Genomic DNA, 18,423 nt, shown 5'->3' on the forward strand with positions numbered 1-18,423 from the left:
TTTATTCATCCTCCTTATGCTCAGTGTACTCTGCATCAACAACAAATTAAGTTGTAAATAAGAGACAATCATCACTTTTGTTTTTAAGCAGCTTCTGCATGGAGAATTTCAATGTACTGTTTCTTTTTGACAGAAAGAAAGGGATTCTACACTCTGCTTATGTAAGCACAAAAATGAGGAAACCAACCGAAATGAAACAATGAGGGAGCACTTGAGAACTGCTCCAAAATGTTCTTGGAAGTACATTTCTACCACCACAAAAATCTCAGTTTTTAATAGGATATATAATGAAGACCCTTTAATTTACTGTAATAATTATCCTTACTTTCCTTTAAAATTTCAATTTTTTTTTTTTTTTATTTAGAAATATTCCCTTTCCTCACCCAGGCACAAGCAGGGTACACCTCAACAAGAAGAACAAGTGATTAAGTTCAGGATGTAACCTTTATGTACCCAGAAATATTATTAATCTCTAACATGATAACACCATACCATTTTGTGAGCAAATACAGCATGCAGTCAGGGGAAAGGGGAGGGGGGAAAGAGATTGTCTTACCTTTACATCTGAGAAGTAGGTTTTCAGCATATTGGAACTTGGGTACCGGGTGTAAAAGAACATGAGCTTGGCCTTTTTCAAGTGATTCGGTGACAAGCCTTCCTGCATGTAGGATTGAATTAGTAAAGGAAAATTCTTTTCTTGAGAAAGCTGTTTCTGAACGTCCAGAGCTAGCAAAGTGCTCTGTTAAATACTCTATGGTTCCCCAGACTACAGGAGAAAATATTAACATTTAAACTGCTGCACTGTAATTTTCTGTAAAATAGGCAAACATGGGATGAGAGGCCATGTAACTTAAGCCCTGTGTTTCCTATCGGTTTAGGTGCTGGGTCTCAGGGATCTTGCAAGTTTACGGATTGTGTACCATATGTACGTTCACTTGTTGCTACGGAAACAAATGCAGGAAGCATGTGCTGCAGAAAACTTATCGGGAGCTTTTTTCTCCCTCTCCTTTGCAATGCCAGCTAAAGTTTCTTTTCCTCTCGGTGTTGTGCTGCTTGCACACAATAAAACCAATGCCATATAAGACAATCAGAGGCGCTTTATGATTTTGAGCAGTTTTACACAGGCAGCACATTTCACCTGTTTCATTCGTGTTGATACATTTTAACAACTTGGGCAGCTCTCTCTAATCCTGCTGCTTGCTCCAGTGGCTGCCCTGCAAATGAAAGTGAAATCTGTAGTAGGCAGAGCCCCTTGGCCGCTCAGTCCCCCCGCCACAAACTTGTCGCCTGCTGATTTACACAGTTAACTCCTCAGAGAACGGAGCTGTATTTGGGGATAACCAATCAATACATGTGGGCCAGCAGATCAATAAATGGCCACTTACCCTATAAGGCAGCCTATTTATCCTGGAAACATCATTACCTTTTAGATCTGTAAACAGAAGCAACTAAAAGAGTTCCCAAGGGAATGTGAAGCTAACCATAACAATCTCGGCTTGCTGATTTTTCTCCCAGCTTCTTGGCTCCCTTTTGTGAACTGCGTGCTAGGACGGCTCTGGTCACATCTGTGCCGCAGGCTGGCCCTGCCATTTCCTCAGCAAATTAATGGCTTTATAATTTATCAGAAATGAAGATGCACGTGGAGAAAATCAGTGTGGCCCCCACAAGGTCATTTAAGGGTTCTTCCCAGAAGCTTCTCTAAGGACTGTTTCTCCTAAACACAGTTGTTGAAAATTTCGCTCGGTTCACACCTTACGGCAGGGGGAAGGTCAACCAAGTTGACAGATGCACTGCAGCCAAGGTGCCTCTTCTGCCTTACAGCCGGGTGCACAACAGCACAGAACATCCCACTCCAGGCCTCGAGACAGGAAACCCAGACTAATTTTTATGAGCAGCCTACTGATGATTAGCTAGGCTTTTTCAGCAAAATTCCTTTTTCTCTAATTCCTGAAATCTGCTGAAACCCTCTCCCTTTATTTCAGTTACAAGGTTCATTTTTAGATTAGAAAAATGTAGCATTTAAAAAAAAAAAAAAAAGGCATTGACACTATTAGTTTAAAAACCTCTTATTATCTGGAAGTACATGGAAAACGGCTCAGCTGAACTTGCATTTTGTTTCAGATGCTTAATGATTACAAAGAAGATAATTTATGACTGACATACTTCTTGTGCCAAGAGAAGAGTTGAAAGAACCTCCAGTTACCTCCATTAGACTGATAGAGAAGTCTAAAAGAGCATTACACTCTGCAGTGCCATCTGTCAAAATACGTAAGTGAAATAATAGTAGCAAGCTGTCACCTATTGCTTAGTGATAAGAGTTTTAGACAAATCAAAACTTCTATGCCAGAAACCCATTTTGTTATGCGATCCTTTCAGCAAAGTGGGGGTCCAAAGGGGAACTCCAGTAGGAGAGAAAAAAAAGTAATCCTGAGTCTCCTTAATTTGCAATTCCTCTGATGCCGACAACATGTTAACATCGGGTTTGGTGTATATTCTCTTTCAATTCAAGCGCAAGGATGGACTTAAAATTCAAAAAAACCCTCTCATATTTGCTGGATTTAAGCATATTAGACAGTTGTCTAAGCATTTGGATTCCTTCTGCATTTAGGATTTTTAAATATTTTCTGCTCTAATGCCAGAGGATATTGATATTGAATGAAACATGTATTAAAAGATGCTCTGAGACTCAAATTCCCAGAAATCCATTTTTTATTAAAATTATACTTGTTCTTAAGCACTTGGCAGCCTTAAAGCAATATCAAATATGCAACAAATCTGTATATCTTGATCCTAAGGTTAACGCTTTACTGTGATAAAAGATATGATCTGTAATAATCTAGCAAAAAATAGTTAATGACAGACTTAAGAGCTAAGAATTAGATAACCCATTGCTATTTCAGAAAAAAAAAAAAATTGAACTGACCAATTGCTTAATTTCCTTTTTAAGTGCTTGGGCTGAAAAGCAACTGTTCTTCCAAGAAAGCACTAGCTGTTTCCAGGATACTTACACACGCACAATGACTCATGATGAAATAGATTCAGTAAACATACAGCTGTACCGAACACGAGCTAAGCCCCATTCAAGGCCAGGAAAGAAAACGAGCACAAATAAATATTAAGGAGGTAAAGGGAGGAGGGGTGCCGAATGGAACGCAAACAAGCTCTGTCCCAGCAGCTCGTGTGGCTTGCCTCAATTCTCTTAGCTATAGCTTTGTGAAGACAGATGACATTCAATTCTATGGGTAATGCAAAATAGACAATAACTGCTGAAACTTGAGCCAGCTGCCAGGTGTAAAAAAAAAAAAAAAAAAAAAAAAAAAAGGAAAGGAAAAAAAAAGGAGAGAAAGAAAAGATGATAAATCCATAAATTAATGAAAGACATCTGCTCAGGAACATAAAAGATCAGAGGAACAGTGTACTGCAGCTGAACCTAAAGCGGTGTTCAAACAACCTGAGAGTCTCAGCATTGTGGGTTTACACAGTACAACGCTGCCTCACCTAACACAGCAGCGGCAGCAAAATGGCAAAGCCCTAAGAAATAGGAAGTGAAAGACTGGGAACAAAACATATGGGGACAAAACATATACATGCTCTCGTGTGTTTTAACAGGAGAAGCACAGGGGTGGTACCGCACAGCATTTGATTCATTTGCACTGAAATCCTCCTCCCAGGTAATGCTCCTCTTTTGCAAAAATATTTTTCAGCAGAGATGATCTTTCACTCCTGTTACTCCCAGCCTGAGCCCGCACAAATGCTCTAACAGGCTTTTCTAGCCCACGCATGCATTGAACTGAAGGAAAAGTGGTAAGGAATAGGCTGTATCAGGTAAAAAACAACCTGCACCAGCAAAGCCAAGCTGCTCCTTAAGTTACACCTCAGGTACTTTCAATCAGCAAAACTCCAAACAGCTTCATCTCAGAGCATCTTCAAGTCCCTCCAAAGAAGGGCTGGCTGGCTGCAAAGCATTTGTTCGTCACCCAGGTTTTATCAACAGCACAGAGTTATCCAGCTTGCTGTACAATCACTCCTTTTTTTTTTTAAGTTTAATTAGTTTAATTCTAGTCAGATGTAATAACTCCTCATTTCAAAATGTTGTAATTCAGTAATTATAGCTTTCACATATTGGGACTGTGAAACTTATTCCAGTTGGATTGGAATTCTGTTTAAAAATAAATAAAATTGTAGAAAGTTGCACTAATGTTTCAAAGCCCTCCTGCCAGGGAGAGCATGCTAGACTTCTTCACCTTTACAGATGTCTTAACAGCACACAAACTACTGTTGTGCTTCAATTTTGATCTATGCAAATGTTCTGTGACTGAACAAGGCTATTTTTCTTGAGATGCAAAGAGGATGCATGACAAAGAAAGATCATGCAGAAAAACAATTCACTGTCTGTTTCTTTTTGAATTTGAATAAAACTTAATATTTGATTAAACAGATTAGTTTGCAAAGATACAGACTGCATTCATGACCAAGATGCGAATTCAGACTGCAGGTGCATCTTATCTTGTTTAGCAACATACACAAACATTAACCATTTCCTTCTGCAATTCAGCAAGGAATGATCAGATACATTTTACAGCCATTGGTTTAAAAAAAAAAAATCCAACAAAACAAAACAAAACCCAGGCTAGTTTAGTGTTTAACTTACTACTAAAACCTGAACTTGGCTTATCTGCTGGTCTTATGTTCTCACCCTGGCTGCATTGTCCAGGAAAACAGATGTTACTTTCTGGAGGGAAGAAAGATCTGTTTCTCTCAAGAAATTTATTCCCTATACGAGTACATTCAACCATGTAAAATAAAAGTGCCACAACAGAATTGACCAGAAACAAACCAACTTCCACACTGCGCCTTTCCCTGGAAAATTGTAAACTACCTGACACATGAGCTGCTGCTAGAAAAAAACATCCATCCCTACAGCAGAGCTGTATACCAGGGTACGCATGTAGAAGTGTTATTTAATAAATCTGCTCTGTATCTAAACCCAGAATAAACTGCAGCCTGCACTAGTGCCTAGGTGGGAAAGTCAGAGTGCTTTCCTGATGGCAGGGGAAGAAGCAGGGCAGTGAAAAAGAAAGGGAATCAGTGTAGCACCAGGCATTTTCCCTGGCTATGCCCTGGAGCAGCAGGGGACTCTTGCACCCCTGTTCCAGCAGAAGCAACAAGCTCCATTAGTGAGCACCATGAGCGTGCAGGAGAAAGGGGGAGAAATGGGAGGGGTGGGGGAGAGATGCTCCATGGGTGGCGAGGATCAAGTGCAGCCCTAGAACTACTTTTAGTTCACAGGCTTGGCATGTTTCACCTCTCCTAACTGCTCTCCCAGGATGGGAGAACTACTTTTATACAAAAACAATTAGTATGCCACTGTACTGTTTGGTAGAAATTAATTGCCCTGGCCTGAGTCTTGCCCTCAGCTGCCACTCCTGTTGACCTCGGGACTGCTTTCCAAGCACTGCACTTGCATTTCAATATGCAGGAGAGATCTTTGGTTTGGAACTCCCCAAGTAATTGGCACCACCTCTGAGTGATGTTGTATCTAGACTGCCTCCTCTGCTTTGCCTGCTACCAACATTCAACGAGATCCTTTTTTGGGGAAGAGGTGCCTCAAACACCACATCCACTACCAGTTGGTTCTCAAAAACACCAATACCTAAAGAAGGTGTGCTTTCCAACACAAAACACTTTCCCCTATAGAAATGGGACTATTCACACTGGTTAGACAGCAGCAATCCTGACTCAGACTAGACCCAAGTTGGATCAAAGAGCGGTGCTGATGGGCTTTGGACCTGCAGCACCTGCCTTGCCCCAGTGGTGCCCACTACCATGGGAGGGGTGGGAAGTCCAGGTAACCAGCAGGTCTAGAGCCCTGACAGCACCCTTCTGAGGATTTAACAAGTCTACAGAAGATGTGGTTAAAGTATTTTAAAACTACCAGAGTTATCAATCACCTAGAAGATACCCAGTGAAGAAGCACAGACTTGGGCATCCGCCTTCACATGACACCCCTCCAAAGGGGACAAGTTCCTCAGCATTGCTACTGTTATCCAGAGAGGGGCAGAGCTATTCTGTTGCAATTACTTTCATCACCTTGGGAGTGAAATTAGATGCATCTAAGGCTTGGTACTTGTGCTGTTGCCTTCTGCTGGGGTCTTGGAGCTGGGAAAAAATATCCATCTCCTTTTCATGCAAAATCCTCAATTCTAGCATGAGGTAGACATTATTCACTTTCAAACTTTCAATACAACTTTACTTGGAAGCAAAACCTTTCAAACCAAAAAGCACATTACGGGAAAAGATGGAAGGACTGGGAGGCATTACTGCTAAAAGAGAAAAAAACCCAACCAAATCTAGTACTAGTTTCCAGGAGGAAAAAAAAAAAAAGAAAAAAAAGATTACTATGTCTGGATATGTCTAAATAAAGGCAGAGATGGATTTGTCGCCCTAACTAAAGCCTGCCATTGAGCTAAAAAGAGAGATTTTATTATCATCTTTTTTTTTTTTTTTTTAAGCAGGGGAAGTGTCCTGTAAATTTAATACAGCTGAAGTTTTATATTTAATTGTTCTCTCTAGCTTTCCAAAATAATTTGCTTTGTGTATGTTAGGACAAAAGATTTCTGTGTATGGCTGAACAGAGGTTAATCATGCATAGCAGGCAGCTGCACAAGGGCTGAGGAACAGACCTCTCGGTGGGGGAAAGAACTTGATGCAGCCTGAATATATCAGTACCTGTGTCTTTTGTGCTTCGTTTCCCTTACACACTTGAGAGCTGAACTCTCATAGACGACCAGGCCGTGGCTCTCTGCAAGCCCTGGCCATGACACCATTAACACAGGCTGTGCGTTGGCCTGGTAGGGGAGGGAAAAGAGGGGGCCTGGCTGTAGCGGGAACCGTTTTTGGCTGAGGGCAATGCCCCCTCGATCACCTCCCTGCCTGAGGAAAGATCTGCCAGCGCAGGGAAACCCACTGGCACCCAGGTCGTGGGCTTGGCTGCCTTCCTGACCCCAAGAGGCAGACTAAAAGGCTGGGGGAGGGCCAGCGGCTTTTTTAGGTGGACACCATTGCTGAAAGAGTGCTGTCAGTTAACACCACGTGTTTTATTTGGCCTCGCCAAGCCCCCCGCCAGCACCCCGCGAGCACCCCGCTCCCGCAACACCCAGGGGAAGCCCCCTGGCACTGGCACGGCCCCTCATCCTCTCCCACCAGCCACTGCCGGTTATCGCTCATCTTTTGAAAAGGATATTGCACTTCCCGAGTAGGGCGAGATTTCAGACATGTCTTGCAGGTCGCCACACTCAGACTTAATGAGGGACAAGGAGAGGCCCTCGGCGGCGCTGGGGGGATGGGCTGGTGAGCAGGGGTGGTGGTTCATATGGTGCGACGACATCTTGGTCCTCAGGCTGGTGGTTTCCCGCGTCAGGTCGAGGGATTCAGGGGAGGCGCGCTCTTTCCCTGGGAAGGAGGCGGATGGGGCACCCAGGGGGCTCTGGAAGGGGTAGGCCATGAGGGGCAGCGGGAATGGGTGGCGGAAGGAGGAGGTGGAGAAGCCGGCAGTGGCCGAGAGCGGGGACTGGTGCAGGGAGGTGTGGTGGCCACCGGCCGGCGGGGCCGAGGCGGATTGGTCAGAGGAGTTTTTGCGGACGACAAGGGGCAGCGCCTCGGTTTGGTCGGTGGCACCAGGCATGGGGACGCTGCCGAAGGTGTCAAGGGGGTTGGGAATGATGACGTCCCCAAAGCACTGCAGGCGCTGGTTGGCTGTGTGAAAGTTGTGGTTCTCCCCGTTGACGGCGAACCTTGCCTGTGGGATCTGGAGAGGAGGGAAGACCTGAGGAAGCTGGCGGGAGGGTTTGGATGAGAAAACTTTGACCACTGTGTCCACAACTTGTGACATGGCAGTGTTCAGCTCCTGCTTGAGGGTCTCAGCCAGGTGTTTGCCTTCGGGGTGGAAGGCGTTTGGCCCTTGCTCCTTCTCCTTAGGACCTTCTCTTTTTGGCTTGTTTTCCGCTACCTCCTGCTCCCGGATGAGGGCCCGTGCCCGGTCGATGAACTGCCCTGGGTCCAGCTCGCACATCTCATTGTCTGACCTGCCGACGGAGTCACCGGCTCTCGCGTCCATGGTTTCGGAGCGCATGCTGTCTTCAGACAGGTTGCCATCTTCATCATTTTCGGAGTCGGTGCTGTCGTAGATCTGGTAGAACTTCTCCTGCAGCTGGCGCAGCTGCTTCTGCATGTCCTCCAGCTGCTGCTTCAGCTGTCTGCGCTCCTCTCGCTTCTGCTCCTTCCTCGCTGAAACCAGCTGCTGGAAACTCTGCTGCTGCTGTTGTGGCAGCTTTTGCTTGCGTTTGTTTTCTCTGTAACTTTCTCGGGGACTGACGGACTGCGGAGCTATTTCTCTTTCATTCTCATTGCCCCTTAATGCCACGCTGGGGGAATGGCTCATACCTCGAATTATATTCTCAACCCGGGCGCGTTTAGCTCTCAGGTGCTCGTCGCATAACCGATCCACATCAAACTGGCTCATAGTTGGCCTGCCAAAAGGGGAAAGACACTCTTGGGGGCTGTCTCTTGAAGAGTTGCTGCATACATCCTCCTGATGTACTTCTGAGCCTGTACTAGAGAGACCGCTGGCTTGGAAACTGGGCTCCGTGCCACCATTTTTGTTCATGTTATTTTTCAACAGCTGGGAAATTATGGTTGCTCCTGGAAAAGGCATCATGGCATCTTCATACGAGTTCGCCCTCTTCAGCAGCTTGCGGAGTACATTTGACTTTTCCCCATCTGCATGCTGCACCACTGAATACTCAACATCTTGCTCTGAACCTTGGGGATTCATGGCACTAAAAAACGTTGCTCTTGCCTTTGCAAAAAATGCAGATGCTGTCCCTACCGTCCTTTTCACTCCAATGTCAACTCTTCTTCTCTTGGTTTGCCTGCTTAAGAGGGCTGTGCTGTCATGGTCAGGCATCACTGGACTGTTATTGTGCCATCTTCAAAAGCTTGTCAGCTGGGCTCAGCTCAAGAATCCTGGGACCCTGGCCAACAGAACAAAAGGACTGATGAATCATTTTCTTTAAATTTCTCCAAATTTCCTGACCTCAATCCTGAATAAAATGCAAAATGCATAGGCTCTGGGATTTATGGCACATTACAATTATTGCAATTTATTATGCACTCTGCTTGAAATGAAACATTTTTAAATATTTCTGCTCCACTGGTTTAAGATGGATTAAGATTTAAAAAAGCAAAAACTGCTTAAGCACCAGTAATATGATTCTCTTGCACAAATGCCTAAAATGATACTGTTTATCTTCAGAAGAAAGAGTAGATTAGAAGAACACAGCCTCTGACAACCAATTGATTAAATTTAGGGCATTGAGATACATGTTACAAAAGAAGATGAAGGTATTCCTTATTTAAGATTTATTGTTAAAACAAGAAATTGTATAAAATTTGGATTAAAAAAATTCAATTGCAATGTAAAAAACGCAATTGTAGTATGTAGTTTTGCTTTTTAAAGAGAAGTAAAACTGGTAAATAAACATTTGAAGGTTACAACAACTTTCACATAATTGCAGGTAGGATGGTATATGTGTATGTGAAAGGCAAAGAAATCATAGACGCTTTCAGGCTTACACTGGGGGAAAAAAAACCCCTTTCTCTTAAATCATTAGGGAAACATTTATTCAGCAAAGCAAAAATGCATTGAAATATTTTATGATCAGGATTATACTATTTACAGAGACGTGATCAAATAAAAGCCAAAATGTAGTTCGTTAGCACAGGCTCGTACGTACCACTGACGAGCCACAACAGTGTTTTGAATTCCCCATACATTCCTTCCCTTTTCACAACTTAAATTCTCCAAGCAAGCCCTGCTACCAAAGGCTGAAGATTCTGTATTTAATACACTAAAATACATGATGTTAAATTTTTTGCATAGCAGAAACGAGGCATGTTCAGTGTCACATCTCTCTGCTTTCAAAAAATCTCCAAGAACAATATCTCAAATGCCCAGTGAAGCCCTCCTTACATGTAGCATTTTGAATACACAGAATCTTATTTCCTGTGACATGCAGAAAAGATGGGAAAAAATATGGAAAGATGAAAGAAATAACATCAATCGGCTGCATGAGAAAGGAAGATACCTTCTCTTTATATGAACTCTCATTGTTTTCCAGGAACACAGCATAAAAAGATAACACACTTCCTTGCATTTTGTAAAAGGCTCTTGACATAATTTGTGACTTATTAACTAGTGATGCTAAACTCACATTGCACATCAAGCATTAGACACTGTTTCCTGTTTCTTAAAATTTAACACTGACAAAAATTAAAATATTTTTCATGCAACGCTTATCTAATATTAAACTTTACATTTGCTTAACAGAGCACAGTCTTCACAATAACAGGGTATATTGCCAAAGGCAGCATGCAGACTTTTTGGAATTGCTCCCATCTCTTTCGGTTCACCTGTAAAAACATCTACGTGCTCCCTAGGACTGCATCTGTGGCTAGTTTTAAAGAATGACTATCCATGCAAATAGGCATAATTTCAGCATGAAATAATCTGTAAAATCAAGACAGTAGTCAATGCTTAGTTTGCAACCAAGATTAAAAAAAAAAAAAGCTTTTAATACTTAGAAACATTATGTTTATTTTGCAGCCTTTGCTCATGTATTCTGGATGTACTAAAAGAATTTTCAGAGATTTGGTGTCAGAGAGAGTTATGCAAGGGACATGATGTTTGTTTACATTACAGGTTTCTTGCACACAGGAAAGCAAAGGATGATAAAAAATATATTAAAACCAAAAAATATCATGAATTCAGGTAGGAAATCCAGAGCCTTACTCTGTTATCAGGTCACTGTCTTCAGAGATCTTTTCTTATCAAAAAGTACATTAAGCGAGTTAAGTTTGGCTACCTCATGATAATAATAAAATAACAAGGATTTCTGTTGCAGGGGCCCAATTCTGCCATCTGCACACCAGGGAGCATCCCACCCTGCAAGCAACTCCCCTGGAGTCAAGGGATACCAAAATCCTGTTATGTGTGAGGGGTAGGGTCAGGCCCTGCTTGGCAGCATGTAAAAGACTGTCTCCTGCTTTCTCCCAACTGATGCAAATGGAGTTTTTCAGGGGGCAGAATCAGGCTCTTACAATTATACCTTCACCAAAAAAAAAAATCTCAAGAACATCAGAAGGATTATTTTTGTAAAGAACCGGCCAAGTCCTCAGGGGGTGGAAAGGGGTGACCACCACTAGGGCTTTTATGAAGGTGACACTAGCACAGAATAAGCCAGGGCGAAGTTTGACCTTTCAGTCCAGTGGTGTTCATTTGAAAGTGATCTAAACTAATTGAAAGTTAACTGAAAGAGCTCCTGTTTATTTCACTGAAGGCATCCACCACAAAGATAGTACTTGCTAATAGGAAAAGAAAACAACCCACAAACAAAACCCACTAACACCAAAAACCTTCACGCTTTTCTTTCCTTTTCTGTAGTCAATCTATGCTTGATTGAGAGCCAGCAATAAGTTCCCAGACTCACACCAAAAACCTCATGTCAGGTTACAAGTTTTGCACGTTTCCCAGAAAATTCGAGGTGCCTGACCACTGTTTCCCTCTCTCTTGCCCAATCCCAACCAAGGACACACATGGGGAGAGCTTGCTGTACCCTTGAGTCAGCAGCTCAGGAAATAGGCTGTCCTGCACCAGGTTGGAAGGTCATTGCCATGCATCCTTCCTCCCCAGTGTCCATTTCCCTCCCCAAGCCCCCGCAGCAGCCGCTGCTTCACAGCCCATTTCTGCCACCGCAAACATGTGGCAGGAGGTGCTCCGGAGCGACGTCCCCTCCTTCCCTTGATGGAAGCTGAAAGCATCAGAGTTATCGTACACTTAACCTGGGTATTAAGCAACATCTCCCATTTGCCCTGGTGTTATCCTGAGCCTACAGGCTGCCAGCTTTAAGGCTTACATGCCTTTCGGCTTAAATATGAGAAATAGTTCTACTTTAGCCTGACAAAACAGAATGGGTATTGAATGGCCAGTTAATATTTCAGTCTCAGAGGACCAAAACCAATTCGCACCTCAAGGGAAGTGAAATGGCACGTAGAGCGGGATGCAAAATCCCTGCCACGACAGGCAGAATTCAAGACTGATTAGATTAGAACTGAATAAATAAGGAACTCTTGGGGAGGAGGAGAAATAATTAGGAAGCATGTGTCCTTTCCACAGTTACCAGTACTTTGGCTGCACATTGTCTCAAAACTATATTTCATACATCTAAAGCCTCAGTTCAGCTCTCCAGAAAAACAGAGCTGGCAAGATAGCTTTGGTTGTCAAGATCTACGTAGAAATCTTCAGAAGCACCATTTCTTTCCGAATTAAAGAGTTTTAAATTTGTGAAGGTTAAATTCGGTTTATTCATCACTTTTGATACTCCTCACGTGCCCAGTGTAGTTTATGTTAAATTCGCCGGCCACATCTCAAGCCTCAACTCGCACAATGTGGCTTCCTCAGAAACCAAACATTTTCCATGCCGATGGAATTAAAAATCATACCAAGGGCCTCAGCGCTTTCTATGTCCATCCATAAACACAGCACTAGTATTTTATTTACAAATTTACTTTCAAATCTTCTGTTTAAGGAGATATGATTACAATGTAGCTATGAATAACCTCTTAACAGCACAGCAGCTACAGACATGGGTTTATTTCATATCCATTTGATATGCATTGACATTTGAAATGGAAACAGATTAATTTCTAGGTCTCCAAGAGTTCCTGTTACCAGACCTTTGGCTAGAATGGTCCATCAAAATGACTATGATGTCAGGTATTTAACCACACTCATTATGAATAAATCAATTTTTTAACCAATTTTGTTAACTCATCTTGGTCTAGAAAGACGCTGATCATTTTCTCCTAGATTAATTCATACACCTACAGGATCCAAAGGAGATGTAAATTCAAACTCGCCCTCGTCAGCCCCTTTGAAGAACCCTAGCCTAAACAGCCATTACATACACAGCAGAAAAGTGCTAAACTTGATGGGTATGCCTGGATGAATTCAAGGAGATATCAGTTTAGAGAGCTGAAATTGTTCCCATCTTTTTACAAGCTGACTATTTTTGTTGGTCCAGTGTCTGCCTGCTTCATGTCAGCCCATTATGCCAATACCATGCAAGAAATTTAACATGCTTCTGCTAATAGAAATATTTAGATCTTTCACTCTAACGCACTACACAGGGTATGGCTTTGCCAGAATCAGCCAGCAAGCACAGGATGAAAATTATTCCAGTCAACAGCATTTCATGCACAAAACCACAGCTAAAATTCGAAGAACAGATGACATCTGTTCACCACAGATCTGTTCAGTGCTAAAATCACATCAGCCACTAACGAGAAAGAGCTACCTTTTTGTACAGCTCTGACACAAGTTTTCTTGGGAGAAAGTACTACCTTTTTGTACAGTTCTAACACAAGTTTTCTGGGGAGAAAAGGTTATCCAGCTCCCTTAGCTGAGATGTCTACCAAGGAACTTGAAACAAGGCAGAAAGGATGAGCAACTGTTGTGCAGCAAAAACTACTTTATTAGGATTTCTCCATAAGAAGAAGAAGCAGCAAAAATTAGTGCCTGATTTACTTCAAAATTATGCTGCTTGCTCTTTAGCCTTAAAGAAAAAAGCAACCCTTGTTTTATGAACCTGGTGATGCCCAGGGCCCAATAGAGCAAGGTATTCAGTAATTCCTATGAATGCCAAACATCCGCAATTCCCATCAACTACAGGGCTCAGTAACAGGAGGCATTCGGCATCTCACTAGTTCAGGCCTTTAAACTGGGGAGATGCAGGGCCCTCCATCATGTTGCCGTGCTCGGCACTGCTTGAGGAAACAGATCTTTTGAATGAGAAAAAGAAATCAAGCTGCTCAAAGTAGAAAACTGGAAATATTTTCCTCCTCTCAAGCCAGTTTGGTCCTTGTTATTTCACTGATCATGAAGAAAATAACTCACATGGCCTCTGTCTAGAGACAATACCGAAAGGTTCTCAAGATTCCTACTATGAATTCAGCCCAAGTTTTTCAAGATATTATTTTTTCCATGCTACACGATGTCATTAAATCACAATTCTTAAATTACTTAATTTAGCAGTCAGGCTGCACCTTGAGTCAGAATAAATCACTATTTAGAGACTACAAATTGTAGTATTTACAATTCTGCTCTGAATCAAATGAAACTTTTCAATTTGAAAATGTGTCCATTCTTATGAATATCTCAATTTATCAAGCAATCATAAAAGAGATAAGTTATATAAACTGAGAGGCCTCAGAGTTCAGCTGGCAGGGAAGTTAACTGTATATACCGACAGTGCCATTCAGCAAACGCAGGATACTTTACAGAATAATTTAATAGGGAGCTGTTAGCGAAAAGTATATACATTGTACTTTTTTATCACAGTTCAGCTCCTGAAATGTTGATACTCTGTCTACCCTTGACTATTAATAAACATTTCACAGTATGTGATATTGCTGCTAAAGGTAAGCTCTGGATCAAAAGCAGATAAAATAAATGCAAAATGAGCTGCAGTGGTCATAAACTTTGTGTGATTGATGGCAACTCAGAGAAAAACTGCGAGAAGAAGACATAAAGGATATGTGCCACATGCAAACCTACGGCTAAGGAAAGTGCCTCCATATAATTCATTCTGCATATTGCCAAACCTCTACAGGCGATGGAAGTGACAAATAATCTGAGCTTTTACACCTCACGGTGACACAAACGTGTTTCTGTGCCCTGCACTCAACAACACAGGACCTTCTGCTACCGAGCTATGGCCACGGATGTATGGATGTGTTCCACGTGCTCCCCACCCGTCCCCAGGCCCGGATGATGGGTTTGGGGTGACACTCGTCATACAGCCAGGAACACCACGGGGTCTGCTGAGCGCTCGGGACCTGTGTGAAACTAGCGGCTTTCCAAAGCTCGTCAATGGCAACTTTTGCCCGACATTCAAGGGCACCTCCAGTCTGCAGCTCTGTCCCTTGTCAGTCCTGACTGAAATCCCCTACTTTGTCAAAGACACTAAGCTAATATCCCGCGTACCTGCTCTTCCGCGGCCGGGGCACAACCTCACGGACGCGACGCTGGCCCCTCGGGGAGCTCCATCCCGCCTCGGCCGCGCCTCCCGCGCCCCCGCACCGCCCGCGGACACTGATCCCGCGCCTCTTCCCGCTGCTGACCCCGCCGCCCCGGCTGTCCCGGCACAGGGAGGCGGCGGCGGCCGGGACCCCCCGCGCCCCGCTCCGCAGCCGCCCCGCCCGGCGCGCACCTGCCCCGCCGCCCCTGCGCGCAGCGCCACGCACCTGCCCGCGCCCCGCGCACCTGCCCCGGCCCCGCGGCCCTGTCCTGCCCCACCAGACGCCGCGCAGCGACCGCGGGGGTCCGCGCAACTTTCTCCCTCTCTGCAAAGAGCCGCGGGCCCCGGGGCGGCCCCGCTCCGCCCCCGCGGAGCGCCCCGTGCCGGGGAGCCGTGCCCCGGGAGCCCGTCGGGCCGCCTGCTCCAGTCGGGCCCCGCGATCTCGGCGCCCCCCCAGCCCGGGCCGCGCCCCCCCAGCGCTGCCCTGCGCGCTCCCTCCGCGCAGGCCCCACGCCCCCCAACACCGCTCCCTCCTGCGCTTTAACTCCGTGCGAACACATGGCAGAGTGAGCCGGGTCACTCAGCCGCTAAACAGAAAATCGAAAAAGCCAAGAAAGATCTCCATCAACGGCTAAGAAAGAATTAAATCCCCCCCGGAGGAAAAAAATCAACAAACAACAACCAAACAAACAGAAAGTACCAATAATCCTAATCTTTTCCCAGATCAAGGCTCTTATCCCGCGACTTGCATTTGATCTCTTCTCATGTGCTCGCTACCTACCACTCAAATCCCATTTTCTATACATTTCCACAATTCGCAGCTCGTCCCACGGTTGGAAATGAAAAAGTAATTGCAAGGGTAAGAAGAGTAAGAATAAAAAGTCCCTGTCCTTCCCGGCTTGGGTTAAAAAGGAGAAGTAGCGACATGCAAATGACAGGCAAATTGGAAGAGACAAAAAGCAAGGCAGCTATAATAAACAGGACAAAGAGAAGGCTCGGAGGAGCGGAGCAGGAGTTTAAAGCGGGGATGGGGAACTTCGGCGGAGATGAGGGGAGAAGGAAGCTCGGAACAACAAGAAGAAGCCAAATACTCTCCGCGTTTTCCGTCCCCGCAAAACTGCCCTCCAACCCACGGAATAAAATAAAGAGCGGTCCACAAAAGGTGGCAGCGAGAGAGCGAAGGGGAACGGGGGGGGGGGGAGGATCACCTAACAACGAGCAGGTCACTTACTCTTCAGCCCTGGGCAGGCTACGGTGAGCGCTCCATCGGGCTCCTTACCGCTCACAAATCCTTACCGCTTTATCTACCGGGGAATTAAAACTACTCAGCTAATAAAGTCACTGCAATTTTGCCCCCTGGAAAAAGAAGCACAGGTTTGATAACGGTGATAAATATTTTGCTGGGGATTTCATCACCTCCCCCCTCCCCCCGGACCATTTAGAGCAGCCCAAGCAAGTGTGAATTTAGGGGGGAAAAAAAAAAATTAAAAAACCCGAAAGATCTGAAAAGGCCGAGAAAACGGGGAGGGACGGAGGGGGCGCGGAGGGGGAGCGGGTACTTACTCCGTGCAAAGGCGACGAAACTGAGCCTCGCTTTTTTTTTTTGCCGGTGGAACGAGAGAAAGGGCGACACGCACACGCACATGCACACACACCACACGCGCCCCGCACACGCACACACGCACACGCGGACACGCGCGCGCAGCCCGCCGCTGATGAATATGATAATCGGGCAGGGAGGGCGACCGCGGGCGGGAGTGCGGGCGGGCAGCGGCCGCGGGGCTGCGGGCGCCGAGCGGAGCGGAGCGGAGCGGAGCGGCGGGCGCGGAGCGGGGGCGGCGGGAGCGACGCGGGGCAGGGCTGGGATGGGCTGGGCTGGGCTGGCCGAGCCGAGCAGCGCTCCGCACCGCCACAAGATTTACTTTAAGACACAGCTGAAGGAAACAGGAAGACTAGACGTCACATTCGGAGTGACGTGGGCCCGGCCCGGCGCCCAATCGGGAGGCTCCTTGGGACGGACGGGGGGGACGGGGAGAACTTGGCAGGAGCGGGGAGAGAGGAGAGGGGAGCGCGGGGGGGTTAGGGTCGCCCCGCCCCGCCCCCGCGGGAAGGTGGCGGCGGCCGCGCACCTGCGGCGGGGACGGACGGACGGATGGACACGGGGCGGGAGCGCCGGCAGAAGCGGCCCGACGGGGCGCCCCCGTCACCTCTGCGGCGCACCGGCAAGGGGCGGACAACAGCCGCCCCGCGTGGAGAGGAGTGGGTGACAAACTTTAGGAGAGTCACCCCCGCGTGGGCGGGGGCTGCTCTGCGGTGCCCCGTGCGGTAAAGTTTTCCACGCGAGAAGACTTCCGCAGAGCAGTGCCGGGGCCCCAGGGTGCGCTTCTTTCACGCGTAAAGCATCGGGCGGTGGAGCAAACCCGCGTTTGCGGGCGCTGCCGCCCCACGCGGGTCACAAACTTTAGGACAAACGGGCGCGTGGCAGCCCAGCCCGCGGCACGACGTCCCTCGCTGCCGCTCAGTGGCAGCGGCTCCGCCACGCGTCGCGGGGCTGTCAGCAGGAGCCGCGCGGGCATTTTCCACGTGGGAAGCAGGAAATAAACACGAAATCGAGCATCAGGTTGCGGCGCGTGGAACAACCGGTGGTACTGAGACACGGTTCTTCGGTGCTGGCGGCCCCGGCCCCCTGAGCAGCACGACCCAAGTTTAGGTCAACTTAACCCTATCCCATCCCGCTCACGTCCGGCTCCGGTGGAACGCTTGGGGGAAAAAAAATGGGAGACAAAAAAACCCACAAAAGTGGATCTCGGCAGGTCCGGGCTGCGATCCGGACGGAAACCTGTCGGGCGCGCTCTGTCCCGCCCGACCGCGGCTTTCCGCGGCGCGGGGCAGGGAGCATCCGCACCCCTCCCTGCCCCGGCTGCTGCGGAGATTTGCCCGGCCGCTGCCGGCGGTGAGGCGAGGCTGAACAGGGGAAACAGCCTCAGGCTTGCGGGCAGCGGGGGAATACACCAGGGAGAGGGAATAACGTCCTGCGGAGGGCCGGGCGGCAGCGGAGCGCTGCAGGGCGCTCGGCGACAGGTAAGGACGGCGCTGCCTCGCCGGGCCCGTCCGCCCGCGCCCGCCCCTCGGGGCGGCGGGAGAGGGAGTCCCGAGTGGAGGGGAGAGCCCCGATGGGGCGAGGGCAGCCAAGGCAGGCGCGCCAAAACTTGCGCCGCCACTCTGTGCCAGCGGCGAGGGCCGGGCCGCACGTTGCCCCCTGCTCGCCCTGCTGCTGGTGCTGCTGCTG

The 18,423-nt window shown here is 46.8% G+C and overlaps 1 protein-coding gene across 1 annotated transcript in view; it reads right to left on the reverse strand.

Moving 5' to 3' along the window:
* Positions 1 to 17,061, reverse strand: part of PROX1 (prospero homeobox 1) — a 50,000-nt gene extending 32,939 nt beyond the window's left edge. Inside the window, exons 1-4 of the mRNA XM_069009552.1 lie at positions 16,698 to 17,061; positions 16,366 to 16,490; positions 7,242 to 9,032; positions 557 to 662 (exon numbers count right to left, since the gene is read on the reverse strand). Coding sequence (XP_068865653.1) covers positions 557 to 662; positions 7,242 to 8,965 — 1,830 coding nt within the window. The 5' untranslated portion in view covers positions 8,966 to 9,032; positions 16,366 to 16,490; positions 16,698 to 17,061. The remainder of the gene's footprint in view (positions 1 to 556; positions 663 to 7,241; positions 9,033 to 16,365; positions 16,491 to 16,697) is intronic.
* Positions 17,062 to 18,423: the final 1,362 nt, after the last annotated feature.

The sequence above is a fragment of the Aphelocoma coerulescens genome, chromosome 3, assembly GCF_041296385.1.
Source record: "Aphelocoma coerulescens isolate FSJ_1873_10779 chromosome 3, UR_Acoe_1.0, whole genome shotgun sequence".
NCBI classification, from domain to species: Eukaryota; Metazoa; Chordata; class Aves; order Passeriformes; family Corvidae; genus Aphelocoma; species Aphelocoma coerulescens.